The sequence below is a fragment of the Saccostrea echinata genome, unplaced genomic scaffold (assembly GCF_033153115.1).
Source record: "Saccostrea echinata isolate AGI-Se365-2 ecotype Australia unplaced genomic scaffold, CSIRO_AGI_Sech_v1 ptg000054l, whole genome shotgun sequence".
NCBI classification, from domain to species: Eukaryota; Metazoa; Mollusca; class Bivalvia; order Ostreida; family Ostreidae; genus Saccostrea; species Saccostrea echinata.
The window spans coordinates 58,688,374-58,700,624 of NW_026889803.1; the positions used below are offsets into that span (position 1 = coordinate 58,688,374).

The following is a 12,251-nucleotide window of genomic DNA, read 5'->3' on the forward strand; positions in this document are numbered from 1 at the left end:
TGCAGACTTTTTTCCGTAAAAAAGGTTTGATGAGCTGGAAATTTGTAAGTAAGAATTTTGAATTGTGAAACTGGGTAAGATATTAAGAAGTGTCCGAGTTTTAACAAAAAAAAGCAGGCACGCGTAGTTTAGGGGTGGGGGCTGCAACCCTCCCGGTTTTTCAGTAATGGTGTTTTCTGTTAAAAATTAAGTTGTAATTTAGGCTGACCTACACTTTCAGTATTTGTTTTCTCATACTGTCAAAGTTTGCTGAATATTTTGGCTAATCAATTACCTACCCCCTTCCCCATCTCCCACACACTAATAATTTTTAATTTTTGAAATGGATGTTTTTGAAAAAAAAATCCTCAAACAATATACATTTAATATATTTTCGATAATAAGAAATATTCGGTAATTATGCCATCAATTAAGTTAATGCACCTTTTACCTTAATTTCCCCATTAAATAAATATAAAATTTATAGAACAGAAAATATGAATTTGTAAAATGTTCCAGTAATTAATTATCTTGAACTGTCATGGCGTTTAAGATGTGCAGATGGGTCTTTTTTTTAAAAATAGGTACTTGTTTTTAATTAATGTACAATCAATCGTACTTTTCTCAGAGGATTTTTTTTGAGAGTGTCTTTTAATCGATTTATGAACAGATAAACACTTTACATTACATGCATTTGAAAAGAAAGTGGTCAATAACGTGTTAAAAATGTTTTTATATCGTAAATGAGAAACAGTTTCAAATTTGCTGTCATTTACTGCATTTTATAAATCCTCTTTTCCCATAAATCGCATATATACTCATAAAACATATCAAGAAGAAGAAATTTTGCTTATCTAAAATATTTATAAATATGAAAATCATGACTTGTTAATATCTTTAAATCTAGATAAAATCTTCAGCCAGAATAATCAATTCAAACTGAATTAGATTTCTTGGCATTCAAGCTGCAACATGTACTAAATACATTTATTACACTTTGGACATACATGTACAGTATAACATTGATATCGATATGATAATTTACACAGTCCATGTAAAAATACGCATATACAACATTTCCATTAACACATGCATTCTCAATAAAGTTTTGCAAAAGCTTAATTAGTTTTTAATCAATTTCTTGTAATTCAAATTACAGGCAAGCAATCTAATATTTTTATATTTTTCTGAAATATTTTCATTTAATATATTTCCAGTCTGGATCAGATTTATTTAGATCGGGAAAGGTACAAATTTCAACATCGCCGTCTTTTTCTTTTAAGAGATTAATTCAATATTTAATAAACATTTTACAGGTGATTGAAAATTTGACTTATAAGTCTAAGTAGTTTGTTTCGTGATCCTGAGGCCTGTTATGAAATTATAAATTCAATACAACTGATAAATTTTCAAAAATCTCTTATCCATGTTTTAATAATATATGATTTCATAATTTATAAATTTTCCACAGATCCGTAGAACGCGGTGGGGCCAGGGGGCCCCAGCCCTCCACTTTTTCTGAGTGTAGTAGTTTGCTATATTAAATTTTCCTTCAGATGCTGGTTGCCCCCCCCCTCCTCCCCCACACACTGTAAAGTCGAGCACTGGCAAATTCCATAATTCTATGACTTGGACAGTTGATTACATGTAGCTTTTGACTTGGCAAATTCCATGACTTGGAGAGTTAATTAGATTTTTTGACTTGGACAGTTAATGAAGTTTTTTGTCACATTAATTTGGGAGATCCCCCTACCCCCGCAACCCCCACCTTTTGGTAGTTTAGGATTTTTGGTGGGCTTGTCAGATTTTTGGGGGAGGGGGTCCTCCCCTCACTTTTGAAACCGTTGCTACGAACCTGTTCCAGGCCTTTCCCACTATATTTATTTTAATGTAAACATAAGTGAAAAGACAATATGGCTTATTTCAAAGGAAAATTACTTCAGTAAAATTCTTCACGCTTATTGAATTCCAATTTTTTGCAAGTACATGTGCTATGTACATCGTTTGGGTTTTAATGTACGATTGTATATCGAAATATAACGATCGAGTACATGCACGTTAATGTTTTTCTATTGTAATTTGTACCTATATAGATTTTTTGAAATTTATCTGACCATACAAAGATATTTATTTAATTTTAATGCTTTGACCTTGAAAATACGGATAGGTTTGCGTAATATATCTGTTTGAAAGATGTTGAAGAGCTAAAACATGCACGCGCGCTCATGCTTCCCGTGCCTTACTTCTGCATTTAGGTTTAAGTTTGATATTACTTTGAAAAATTTTGGCGTAACTTACTTAGACGACTAACTTAGGCCCAAATCTACGTAAGTGATGGTGAATTTGGCTGGTCCTCTTAGCACGTTCTTCTTCGCATCTCTCTATCTTTTGACTTCTATAAAAACTATTTTATTCATTATTTATCACTATAAAATTTATTTTCCTTATTTAAAATGAAAAAAAAATATGCACAAAGGAATTCATTAATATGGAAATAAACTCTGAACAGTTTAGATAATTTTGATATTACAACTCAAAGCGAGTAGCTTGTAACAAGATGACAAAGTAAAAATTGCCACGTATTTAGGAGATTCGTGGGCTGAACTGAAAATGACTGTCAAAAAACGTCTTGAAGATGTTTGTAAAATTTTTATCGTGCGGCGATACACGTTACCTAAATTTGTATTTTTCTCTATAAATTAAAACGTATTAAACAAATCTGAATGAAAATTTACGGCAACATCTAAAATGAATAGGGGTAATAGTATCTCAGATTTTGTTGACGAATTCCTATTATTTAAGATTTTTAGCACTTGTGTCATATTTTTTTTTTTTTATCAACTCTCGTAGTTTTAAGGAGTATCGCAAAACAGCAAGTTTGTGTTGCTGATCAGGTTTTAAATCGTATTTTAGACTGATTGAAATCAGATATTCGTTGTCAATGTAGCTTTTCATTTATGAAAATAATTATGTCATTCTCCCGAAAATTCCTCCATGTGTGTAACATAGAGAGAGACCGTCAATGGTTTTTCCTAAATATTTATTTATTGAGTATGTATTAAATTTAGATCTAATCGATAAAATGTAAGGCTTACGAAGAAACAATGTTATCAAGAGGTGATAACAATCCCAGGTATGAAACACAAGAGGTGAACCATGTCAACTGAGTTAACATTTAATGGGGGATGTTTAGACGCATCCGTGAATCAGACGGAGTACACCATTAATTACGTCCCCTTTTTGGTTCTGACAGGTGTGAGTAGTTCCTTGTCGTTACTGGGATCCGTCTTTATATTTCTCAGTTACTATAGAAACAATGAGAGGAGCTTCAATTTTCGTCTACTGGTATTTCTAACAATTGCAGACTTCTTCAACGCTTTTGGAAATCTGCTCGGAGTTATTCGGTATTCTGTTGTTGATCCTGTGATCACTAACGATAATACTTGTGATTCAGACAATCTTTGTGTCAGTCAGAGTTTCATTACCGTCTTTTCTAGTCTAGCCTCATTCTGGTGGACTGTCTTTATAGCTCTAAACCATTTCCTGCACCAACGAGAAAGCAGGTGTCTAGAAAAACCTCCGATTCAAGTTTTCTGTCATTTATGTGGATGGATATGCCCTGGTGAGAAATTTTAGAACTTTGTATTAAAAAAAAAAAAAAAAAAAAAAAAAAAAAAAAAAAAAAAAAAAACACCTTTAATTTTCATTGTGTAGAGTCATATAAGCTACTACACTTCTAAATTTTATTTGTATCTTGCTTAATACTGTACGAGCGTGTATTGTTTGTTTGTTTTTTTTATTTAATTTTTAAAGAGATACTAAGGAATCTTTTTGCGATAAAACATAGTGAATATAAAGTTCAATAAATGAGAAATGCTACCTATACGTAAACCGAGAGGTCTAGTGAGCGAGATCTTGGTTCTTAAGGTCGTATTGTTGACAAATTTGCAACTAATGAATGCATTTTGTATTTTCTTTCAAAATGTGTTCTGTGTAAACGTTTAATAATTTGAAATTATTGTGTCTTCATAGTTACCATAGCTATTGTTTCCTTACACTACGATGTTCTGGGAGAAGGTTTATCGGCCAGTAGCGGCCCCTGGTGTTGGATCAAGGACTGTAACCTCACCTCAGCAAGTTCTTCCGTCTGGATGGCGATAACGGGGAAAGGCTGGGAAATAACCACTTATTGCGTTACTTTTGCTTTCTACATGCTGCTGAAATTTCAAAAATGCCGTTCTCATAACATGCAGAAGGCATTAGTTACTTTTTGTTTTATTGAAAACTTTAATCACAGTCTTCTTCAGCAATTGATAATACAAAATTATATCATATATGAAACATATAAACAAGAAATTTACTTATACATAAAAATGATAATTTTTCAAAAAAATTGAAAAATGTGTGAATTCCATTTTGATATTGAATGAACGTATTTTGCAGAAAGAACTACTTGTACGAAAGTCAAGTTCCATTTTATCTTACCAGTCAATATCGCCAGAGGATACAAACAGATATTCCATAAACCAAGAAACACAAGAGGAAGAAGAGTTTGGTTTATTATGGGTTTTCCTCTATATGTACCTCACAAGACTTTGGGGAACTGTTAGATACTTTATATTTGTCGGCCACAATGGATCTACATATATATCTTTCTTCGACAAAGCTGATGATGGCTTAATGTATCTGCAAAGCATAGGAGACAGCGCACAGGCGTTTGTGAATTTCTTGGGGTTTGTTGTGTGGCCCAAGTTGAAGAGAAAAAAACGAGACAATAGTGATTCGACTACGATTATGCTGTGATATATAGTAAAAATGTACATGTGAAATTGAAATACTTTTATTTACTTGTGATGAGGTTAATTCTTGGAGTGATGACGTACAATTTCAGCATAGTATATTACTACTGAAAAATATGAGCTGTTCTGCACAACAATTTAATATGGAGATAGAGAACAGAAATCAAGATCAAAAGTTCATTGAAACAACACAAATCGGGAGCAGAGCAAAACATCAGAGGTGGGATCAGGTGCCATGGAGGAGTAAGCATACCCTGTCGACCGGTCACACCCGCCATGTGCTCATTGTCATGATCGGGTAAACGGAAAATGGACCGCTAATCCAGGAGATATTTGTAGGATAAATATTTGTTTCCATATTCTTAATTAAAAAAAAAAATAATGTACGGAGATATTGTATGAATGACAATATTTTGAAATTCACAGATAGGCACATAAATTCTTTGAATTATATTAGCTTGCTTTTTGAAAAGTTTTCAATCAATACATTTGGTATTTTTATAAAATTAAGTGTAGAATCATATGTGTGGTAAAATAGTGGAAGCGTTTTCATTGAATAATAACGAGTGCATTAAGCTGAAATTTTCAGCAAATGTTTATTTAATATATTTTAGTACATGTTAATTTTTTGGATAAAATATAGACAAAAATAAAGATTATATTATGCTTGAATGTGCACTTGGTACGGTCCTACGGACGGCGCACGATCAAAACGTCAGGGTTTCATTAGAGAATACATAAGTATTATTTCGAAATTAAAGTATTAAAAGGTAAGGTTGGCGTAAAATTATCTTTTTTTTAATTCACTGTCTATTATGTCGTCTTTTGGAAAATTTCAAGGCATTTGCTTAATTTTTGACAGTTTCCGGAGTATTTGAAATGAAAAGTTGTAAATACGACACGAAAGATTGCGACGTTTGATGACGTTGCGGCGCACCAGAGAGCAGTTCAGCTTCATTTAAACCTCTGTCACACCAGGACTGCGTCCTCACGGCGATCGCACGGCGTCCATAAAAAATGCAAAACGCCGAGGTGAGCGCAGTAGAGTCTCCTACAGCGCCGTGACAACGCGGCGAGATCTCCACTGAACGCGGTAGGGTCGCGTAAAGTCTCTAGAACACCAGGGGACGGCGCGCACTTTGGGCATGCACAAAGTACGCGCCGTGTGATCGCCGTCTGATAAGAACGCAGTAGAAACGTAGTATGATCGCCGTAGCAGCGCGGTGAGATCTCCAACAACGCAGTGGGAGCTCCGTACGCACGCCGTGAAGACGCACATGATCGCAGCATGAACGCAGTAATAGGAGACTGCGCTTCCATGGAGACCTCGCCGAGTCCTTGGAGATGTCGCAGCGTTTCTATCGCGCTTTTACGGCGCTTCTAATGAGATTAATTGTCTTGTGATTTTTTTTACTGCGACTACACAGCGACAACAAGGAGTTGTCACTGCGATCATTGCGCTCCCTTGGCGTTTCTACCGCGTACGTTGGCGATCACAATGCGCTTTCACGGCGTTTATTAGAGCGTTGTCAACCAGCTTACAAAACAAGAGCAATGGCCTCATATTTGATCAGCAATAATTCTAACGTATTTGTTGCACTCCTGGCAGGAGCATGGGAGTAGAATTGGGAAGTGAAAATTACACCAGAACCTGTTCTGTTGTTTCAGTGGAGTTGCGATGGAATTACTTAAATTTTAAAACAACTTTTCAGTGTGTTTATTTTTTACATTTATAATAAAATCAAAGAAAAAACACATCTGAATTGATATAATTGAAAAAAGAAGGGTTTAGTTAAAAAACTAACAGTAATTTAGTACTAAATTATTCAAATATATCATTTTTGAAGTCTTTTCGTTATGTGACTCGAATCTTTAAAAAAAGTAAGTTACACTCCTTCTGAATATATATCCATAGTGAAGAACGCATCATGGACGTATTGTGAACGCAGCAAGCGCAGTGAGAACGCCGTGAACGCGAGGCGACAACTCCTAACACGCCGTACAAGCTCCGCGGAAGCACAGTCAATCGCGAAGAGATCTCCGTTGGGAACGCAGTAGCACGCCGCGAGAACGCCGTAGAAACGCGTGGGTCGCCGTAGGGACGCCGTGACATCTTCACATTGTAAAAATTTTACAGAAAGTTGTGCAATTTCCCTGCGATTGCACTGCGATTTTAACATTTTTACAACGCCGTAATGACTCCGTGTGGACGCAGCTTGGTGTGACAGGGCCCTATTATAGATGCAGTAATTAAGCCCTAAGAGACTAACATAAATGTTTAAATTTTAGAGGCCTGGTCTAGACATCTTGTCTACGATTTTACCGGACAGCCCGCGTATTTTTGAAGCTGGAGCTACAGCATTCTGTTTTTGTTCACCCCTTTCACTGAAAGTGGGGGGGGGGGTATTTTGGGACTGTCTGTCCGTCTATCTTTGTGTAACGTTAACACTTTCGTTTCCGGACGATATCTCACAAAAGCTTTAAGGTTTTTGTAGTGGAATTTTATACCACACCTCTCTATAGCCTAACGATGACCTTTTCATTTTGAGTTGAAAAAGTTAAAAGTTAAGGTCAGAAATTCATATATTGCAAAAAATGGTTTCCAACCATAATTCTCCTTGAGCTTTTTCAATGAAGTTATATATCATAACTCCTACTGACGTAAAGAAGACTTCTTTTGATTTTAGGCCAAAATGTTAAAGTCAGAAACTCATCCAAAAAATGGTTTCTACATGATGACTTTCGTTTTCCTTGACCTTTTATGAGAGTTTATATATTAACACCAATGATTTAAAGAAGACGTCCCATTAAGATTTTTATGTCAAAAAGTCCTATTTTGCAGAAAATAATTTCTTCTTAATTAATTTAGACAAGAGGCCCAAGGGCCTTAACGGTCACCTGAGTATAATACAACAATTTAGAAGATCCATAGAGTATAAAATAAACTGACAGATGAAGCTTTGTTGCCCAAAAGCAAGAGAAATAGGATAATCAGAACCAAAGAAATAATTAGTCTAGTATTCAGTAACAACTCATACATTCAATTCTAATTTATCCCCATTTAGCACTATCACCATGCAGATTATTAACAAACTAATAGTTCCTCTGTACTACTTTTAACCCCACGTTGTGACCTCTCACATTGGCCTCTCTTGGTCTTTGAAGAACATTTAATAAGTTATTTTTGTCTCATTTTTATCTATTTATTATTTGTCTATCTGATCATTAAAACTATGAAAGTACTTTTTGTATTATTCAATAATTTTTTTTGCATAATTCTCTTATTCTATTAACTTTCAAATACATTATTTACAGTGATTAATTATCAAAAGTAAATGGCCAAGGGAATAACTTCTCTCAGTTGAATACAAATTAATAGAGCCCTGACTAGGACCAGAAAACTTGACCAAATGGTCCTGATGTTCAAAAATCTGGTAAAAATATCCTTGCTTATATAATTAATTCTATTTGCCTTCGATATGCCAAGGAGCAGAGAAGATTTTCAAAGAAATAATGCATTTTCACTACAGATTCAACACACCCCTGCCCTAACACTAAAACGCATGTCCCAGGGTCATGAAATTCATAAATTTGGTAGAGGTACCCTCATCATCATAACTATGCACTTAGTTGAAGATTTTCAAAGAATTAACAGATTTTCATTTTATTAATAAATATAGCCCCCCAAACACCAAAACCTGAAGACCACAAGTTTTAAAATTTTGTAAGAAGCACAATTATTCATCATAACTATGCACTTTATTTATCTGCTCAACACTAGGGAGCAGAGAGGATTATTTAACAGAATTAATGCATTTTCACTATATTATCAATAGAGTCCCATCCTTACATCAGAACATCTGACTTAGAGGTCATGATTCATGAAGAAGCACTCTTGTTCATCATAACTACACAACTTAGTTTACTTTATAACCAGGAGCAGAAAAGAAGATTTTCAAAGAATTAATGCTTTTTCACTATATAATCAATAGAGCCCCCCCCCAACCCCCCAACCCTGGGGCCATGAATTTCACAATTTTGGAAAAAGCATCCTTGTGCATCATAACCATGCACTTAGTTTGTTTAAATAATATCCAGGAGCAGAGAAGAAGATTTTCAAAGAATTAATGCATTTCACTATATGATCAATAGAGCCCCACCCTAACACCAGAACCCCTGACCCAGGGGCCATGAATTTCACAATTTTGGAAAAAGCATCCAGGAGTAAAGAAGAAGATTTTTAAAGATTGCATCAATTTTGGTGGTTTTAGCCCCAGGGGGCAGGGACCATGAAATTCACAATTTGTGTTCCCCTTCACCCAAAGAAGCTATATGCCAAAATTGGTTGAAATTGGTTGTAAGGTTCTAGAGAAGAAGTTGAAAATGTTCAAAAGTTAATGCAACACGGACGACGGACGACGACGGACAAAAACGGATAGCAATAGGTCACCTGAGTGACTCAGGTGACCTAAAAAGACTTTTATTGACTTTAAGGCCAAAGTTGATAGGTCAAGGCTGACCTTTTTTCTTTCTTTATATGCATATGTTTTTCACTTCCTCTACCTTTTCTTTTTCATAAGGGGACACACAATTTCTCTGAATTTGATTCTTATTTTTGGTTTTTCTTACCTACTATTCAATGACAATTTTTTAAATTTTGGAATGAAATTTATCTTTTGTTTTAAAATTATATTTCTTTTCGTTTTAAAGATATTTAATAGTGTATCTCATTTTTCTCTGATTTATGAGTGACCTGAAAGCCTTAACTGACTTTCAGTTAATAAAGTCCCTATCACTATGGGCGATTCATGGATTTATACATGCAAAGAAATTAGCCTGTAATAGGTGAATGTATTATTATTGCAAGTTCCTTGACATTACGAAAATTTAACATGAAAGTTTGAGCAAATGCTAGTACTTGCAATCAATATGACCACTTAAAATCATAAAACTTAAAAGCATAGCTAATAGATCAGAAGAGTCATCCCACAAAATTCTTCATCGGCGAGAACAAGAGTAACAGACAGACAAACAGATAGAAATAACAGGAGAATCTTTCTTTATAGTTTCTTTCATTCAGAAATTGCTTCAAGAATACCAAGAAGATTTCTAGAAAACTAGGCTTGTGATTTTGTTATAAAATGATTCGATGGCGGACAGCCAATCCCTATGGTGGCAAATTACTGCCCCCTACGTGCAAGATAAGGATTAGATTTACCACCTCCTCTGACTGTGATTTGTTGGTAGTTTTTTTTCCTCCTCTGACTGCACTGGTGATTTGTTGGTATATAGTTTTACCTCCTCTGTCTGTACTGTGAATTCTTGGTAGTTTTAAATCCTCCTGTGTCACTACTTGTAATTTGTTGGTAGTTTTACCTTTCCTCTGACTGTACGTGTAATTTGTGTAGTTTTACCTCCTCCTTATCTGTACTTGTCATTTGTTGGTAGTTTTACCTCCTCTTCTGTCAGTACTTTTGATATATTGGTAGTTTTACCTTTCCTCTGACTGTACTTGTGATTTGTTGGTAGTTTTACCACCTCCTTATCTGTACCTGTGATTTGTTGGTAGTTTACCTCTTCCTCTTTCTGTACTTGTGATTTGACCGAAGTTTTACCTCCTCCTCTGACTTTACTTGTGATTTAGTGGTAGTGTTACCTCGTCCTCTGACTTTACTGGTGATTTGTTGGTATATAGTTTTACCTCCTCCTCTGTCAGTACTTGTGATGTGTTGGTAGTATTACCTCCTCCTCTGTCAAAACGTGTGATTTTTTGATAGTTTTACCTCCTCCTCTGTCAGTACTTGTGGTTTGTTGGTAGTTTTACCTCCTCCTCTGTCAGTACTTGTGATGTGTTGGTAGTTTTACCTACTCCTCTTTCTCTTCTTGTGATTTGTTGGTAGTTTTACCTCCTCCTCAGACTGTACTTTGGATTTGTTGGTAGTTTTTCTTCCTCCTCTGACTGCACTGGTGATTTGTTGGTATATAGTTTTACCTCCTCTGTGTGTACTGTGATTTATTTGTAGTGTTACCTCGTCCTCTTACTTTACTTGTGATTTGTTGGTAGTTTTACCCCCTCCTCTGACTGTCCTTGTGATTTGATGGTAGTTTTACCTCCTCCCCTGTCTGTACTGGTAATTTGTTGGTAGCTTTACCTCCTCTGTCAATACGTGTGATTTGTTGGTATACAGTTTTACCTCCTCTGTCTGTACTGTGATTTGTTGGCAGTGTTACCTCCTGTGACTACTGGTGATTTGTTGGTAGTTTTACCTCCTCCTTACCTGTACATGTGGTTTGTTGGTAGTTTTACCACCTCCTTACCTGTACCTGTGATTTGTTGGTAGTTTTACCTCCACCTCTGGCTGTAATTGTGATTTTTTTGGTAGTTTTTTCCTCCTCTGACTGCACTGGTGAGTTGTTGGTACATAGTTTTACCTCCTCTGTCTGTACTGGTGAATTATTGGTAGTTTTACCTCCTCCTGACTTGTGATTTATTTGTAGATTTATCTCCTCTGTCTGTACTTGTGATTTGTTGGTAGTTTTACCTCCTCCTCTGACTGTACTGGTGAATTGTTGGTAGTTGTACCTCCTCCTCTGACTGTACTGGTGAATTGTTGGTAGTTGTACCTGCTCTGACTGTCCTTGTGAATTGTTGGTAGTTTTACCTCCTCCTCTGTCAGTACTTGTGATTTGTTTGTAGTTTACCTCCTCCTCTGACTGCACTGGTGATTTGTTGGTAGTTTTACCTGTTCTGACTGTGTTCGTGATTTGTTGGTAGTTTTACCTGCTCTGACTGCATGTGTTTGTGATTTGTTGGTAGTTTTACCTGCTCTGACTGTGTTTGTGATTTGTTGGTAGTTTTATCTCCTCCTCTGACTGTGTTTGTGATTTGTTGCAGTTGATCTGATGTTGTTTGTATCTGTAATGGTGTATAACTGTGACTGTACATATATCTGTAATGGTGCAATGAAAGCACCCATTGTGTAAATCTTTTTAAGGAGAAATTCATAAAAGGGGTTGGGAACAGTCAGTTATTTCTCCCCACCATCTTAGTAGAAAATCTTAAAAGTGCATGTCTTTTAAATAAGAACATCGTATTATAATGAATTTTATCATCCCAGGATTCAACATTTAATAACGAAAATGAGTAAATACAAATTGTCTCCGCTGGTGACAGCTCATTTGTTTAAGCCGTTAATTTTTTCGGAGTGGTATTGTTTCCCTTTCTTTTGTGGTATTTTGACTGTGGGATATTAATCATGTGCAGCAACAGATGCGGTGTTTGATGATGAAGTCACTTTTATCATTTTACTGTTTACCTATCCCTCCCTCTTCAACTGAGTAAACATTATTTATGTGTAATGAATGGTACAAATCACTGAGATGATATGGTAACACATTGCATTTTTATGGATTTGAAAGGGAAAATTTAAGAACTTAAAAACACCTTTTGAGGATTTGGCATAAAACTTTTCG

At 35.5% G+C, this 12,251-nt stretch overlaps 1 protein-coding gene across 1 annotated transcript; it reads left to right on the forward strand.

The window, feature by feature from the left end:
* Positions 1 to 3,135: 3,135 nt before the first annotated feature.
* On the forward strand, positions 3,136 to 4,782 carry LOC133205050 (G-protein coupled receptor 157-like). Its single transcript, XM_061340792.1, has 3 exons — positions 3,136 to 3,601; positions 4,012 to 4,235; positions 4,423 to 4,782. The coding sequence occupies exons 1-3, from the start codon at positions 3,136 to 3,138 to the stop codon at positions 4,780 to 4,782; spliced, it is 1,050 nt and encodes a 349-aa protein (XP_061196776.1).
* Positions 4,783 to 12,251: the final 7,469 nt, after the last annotated feature.

What these genes read in the sequence shown, in the direction of transcription:
- LOC133205050 (XM_061340792.1), top strand. Translation starts at nt 3,136, where the DNA reads ATGTCAACTGAGTTAACATTTAATGGGGGATGTTTAGACGCATCCGTG. An exon ending in ATGTGGATGGATATGCCCTG is followed by an intron (nt 3,602 to 4,011) that starts GTGAGAAATTTT and finishes GTGTCTTCATAG; the next exon opens with TTACCATAGCTATTGTTTCC. An exon ending in GTTCTCATAACATGCAGAAG is followed by an intron (nt 4,236 to 4,422) that starts GCATTAGTTACT and finishes CGTATTTTGCAG; the next exon opens with AAAGAACTACTTGTACGAAA.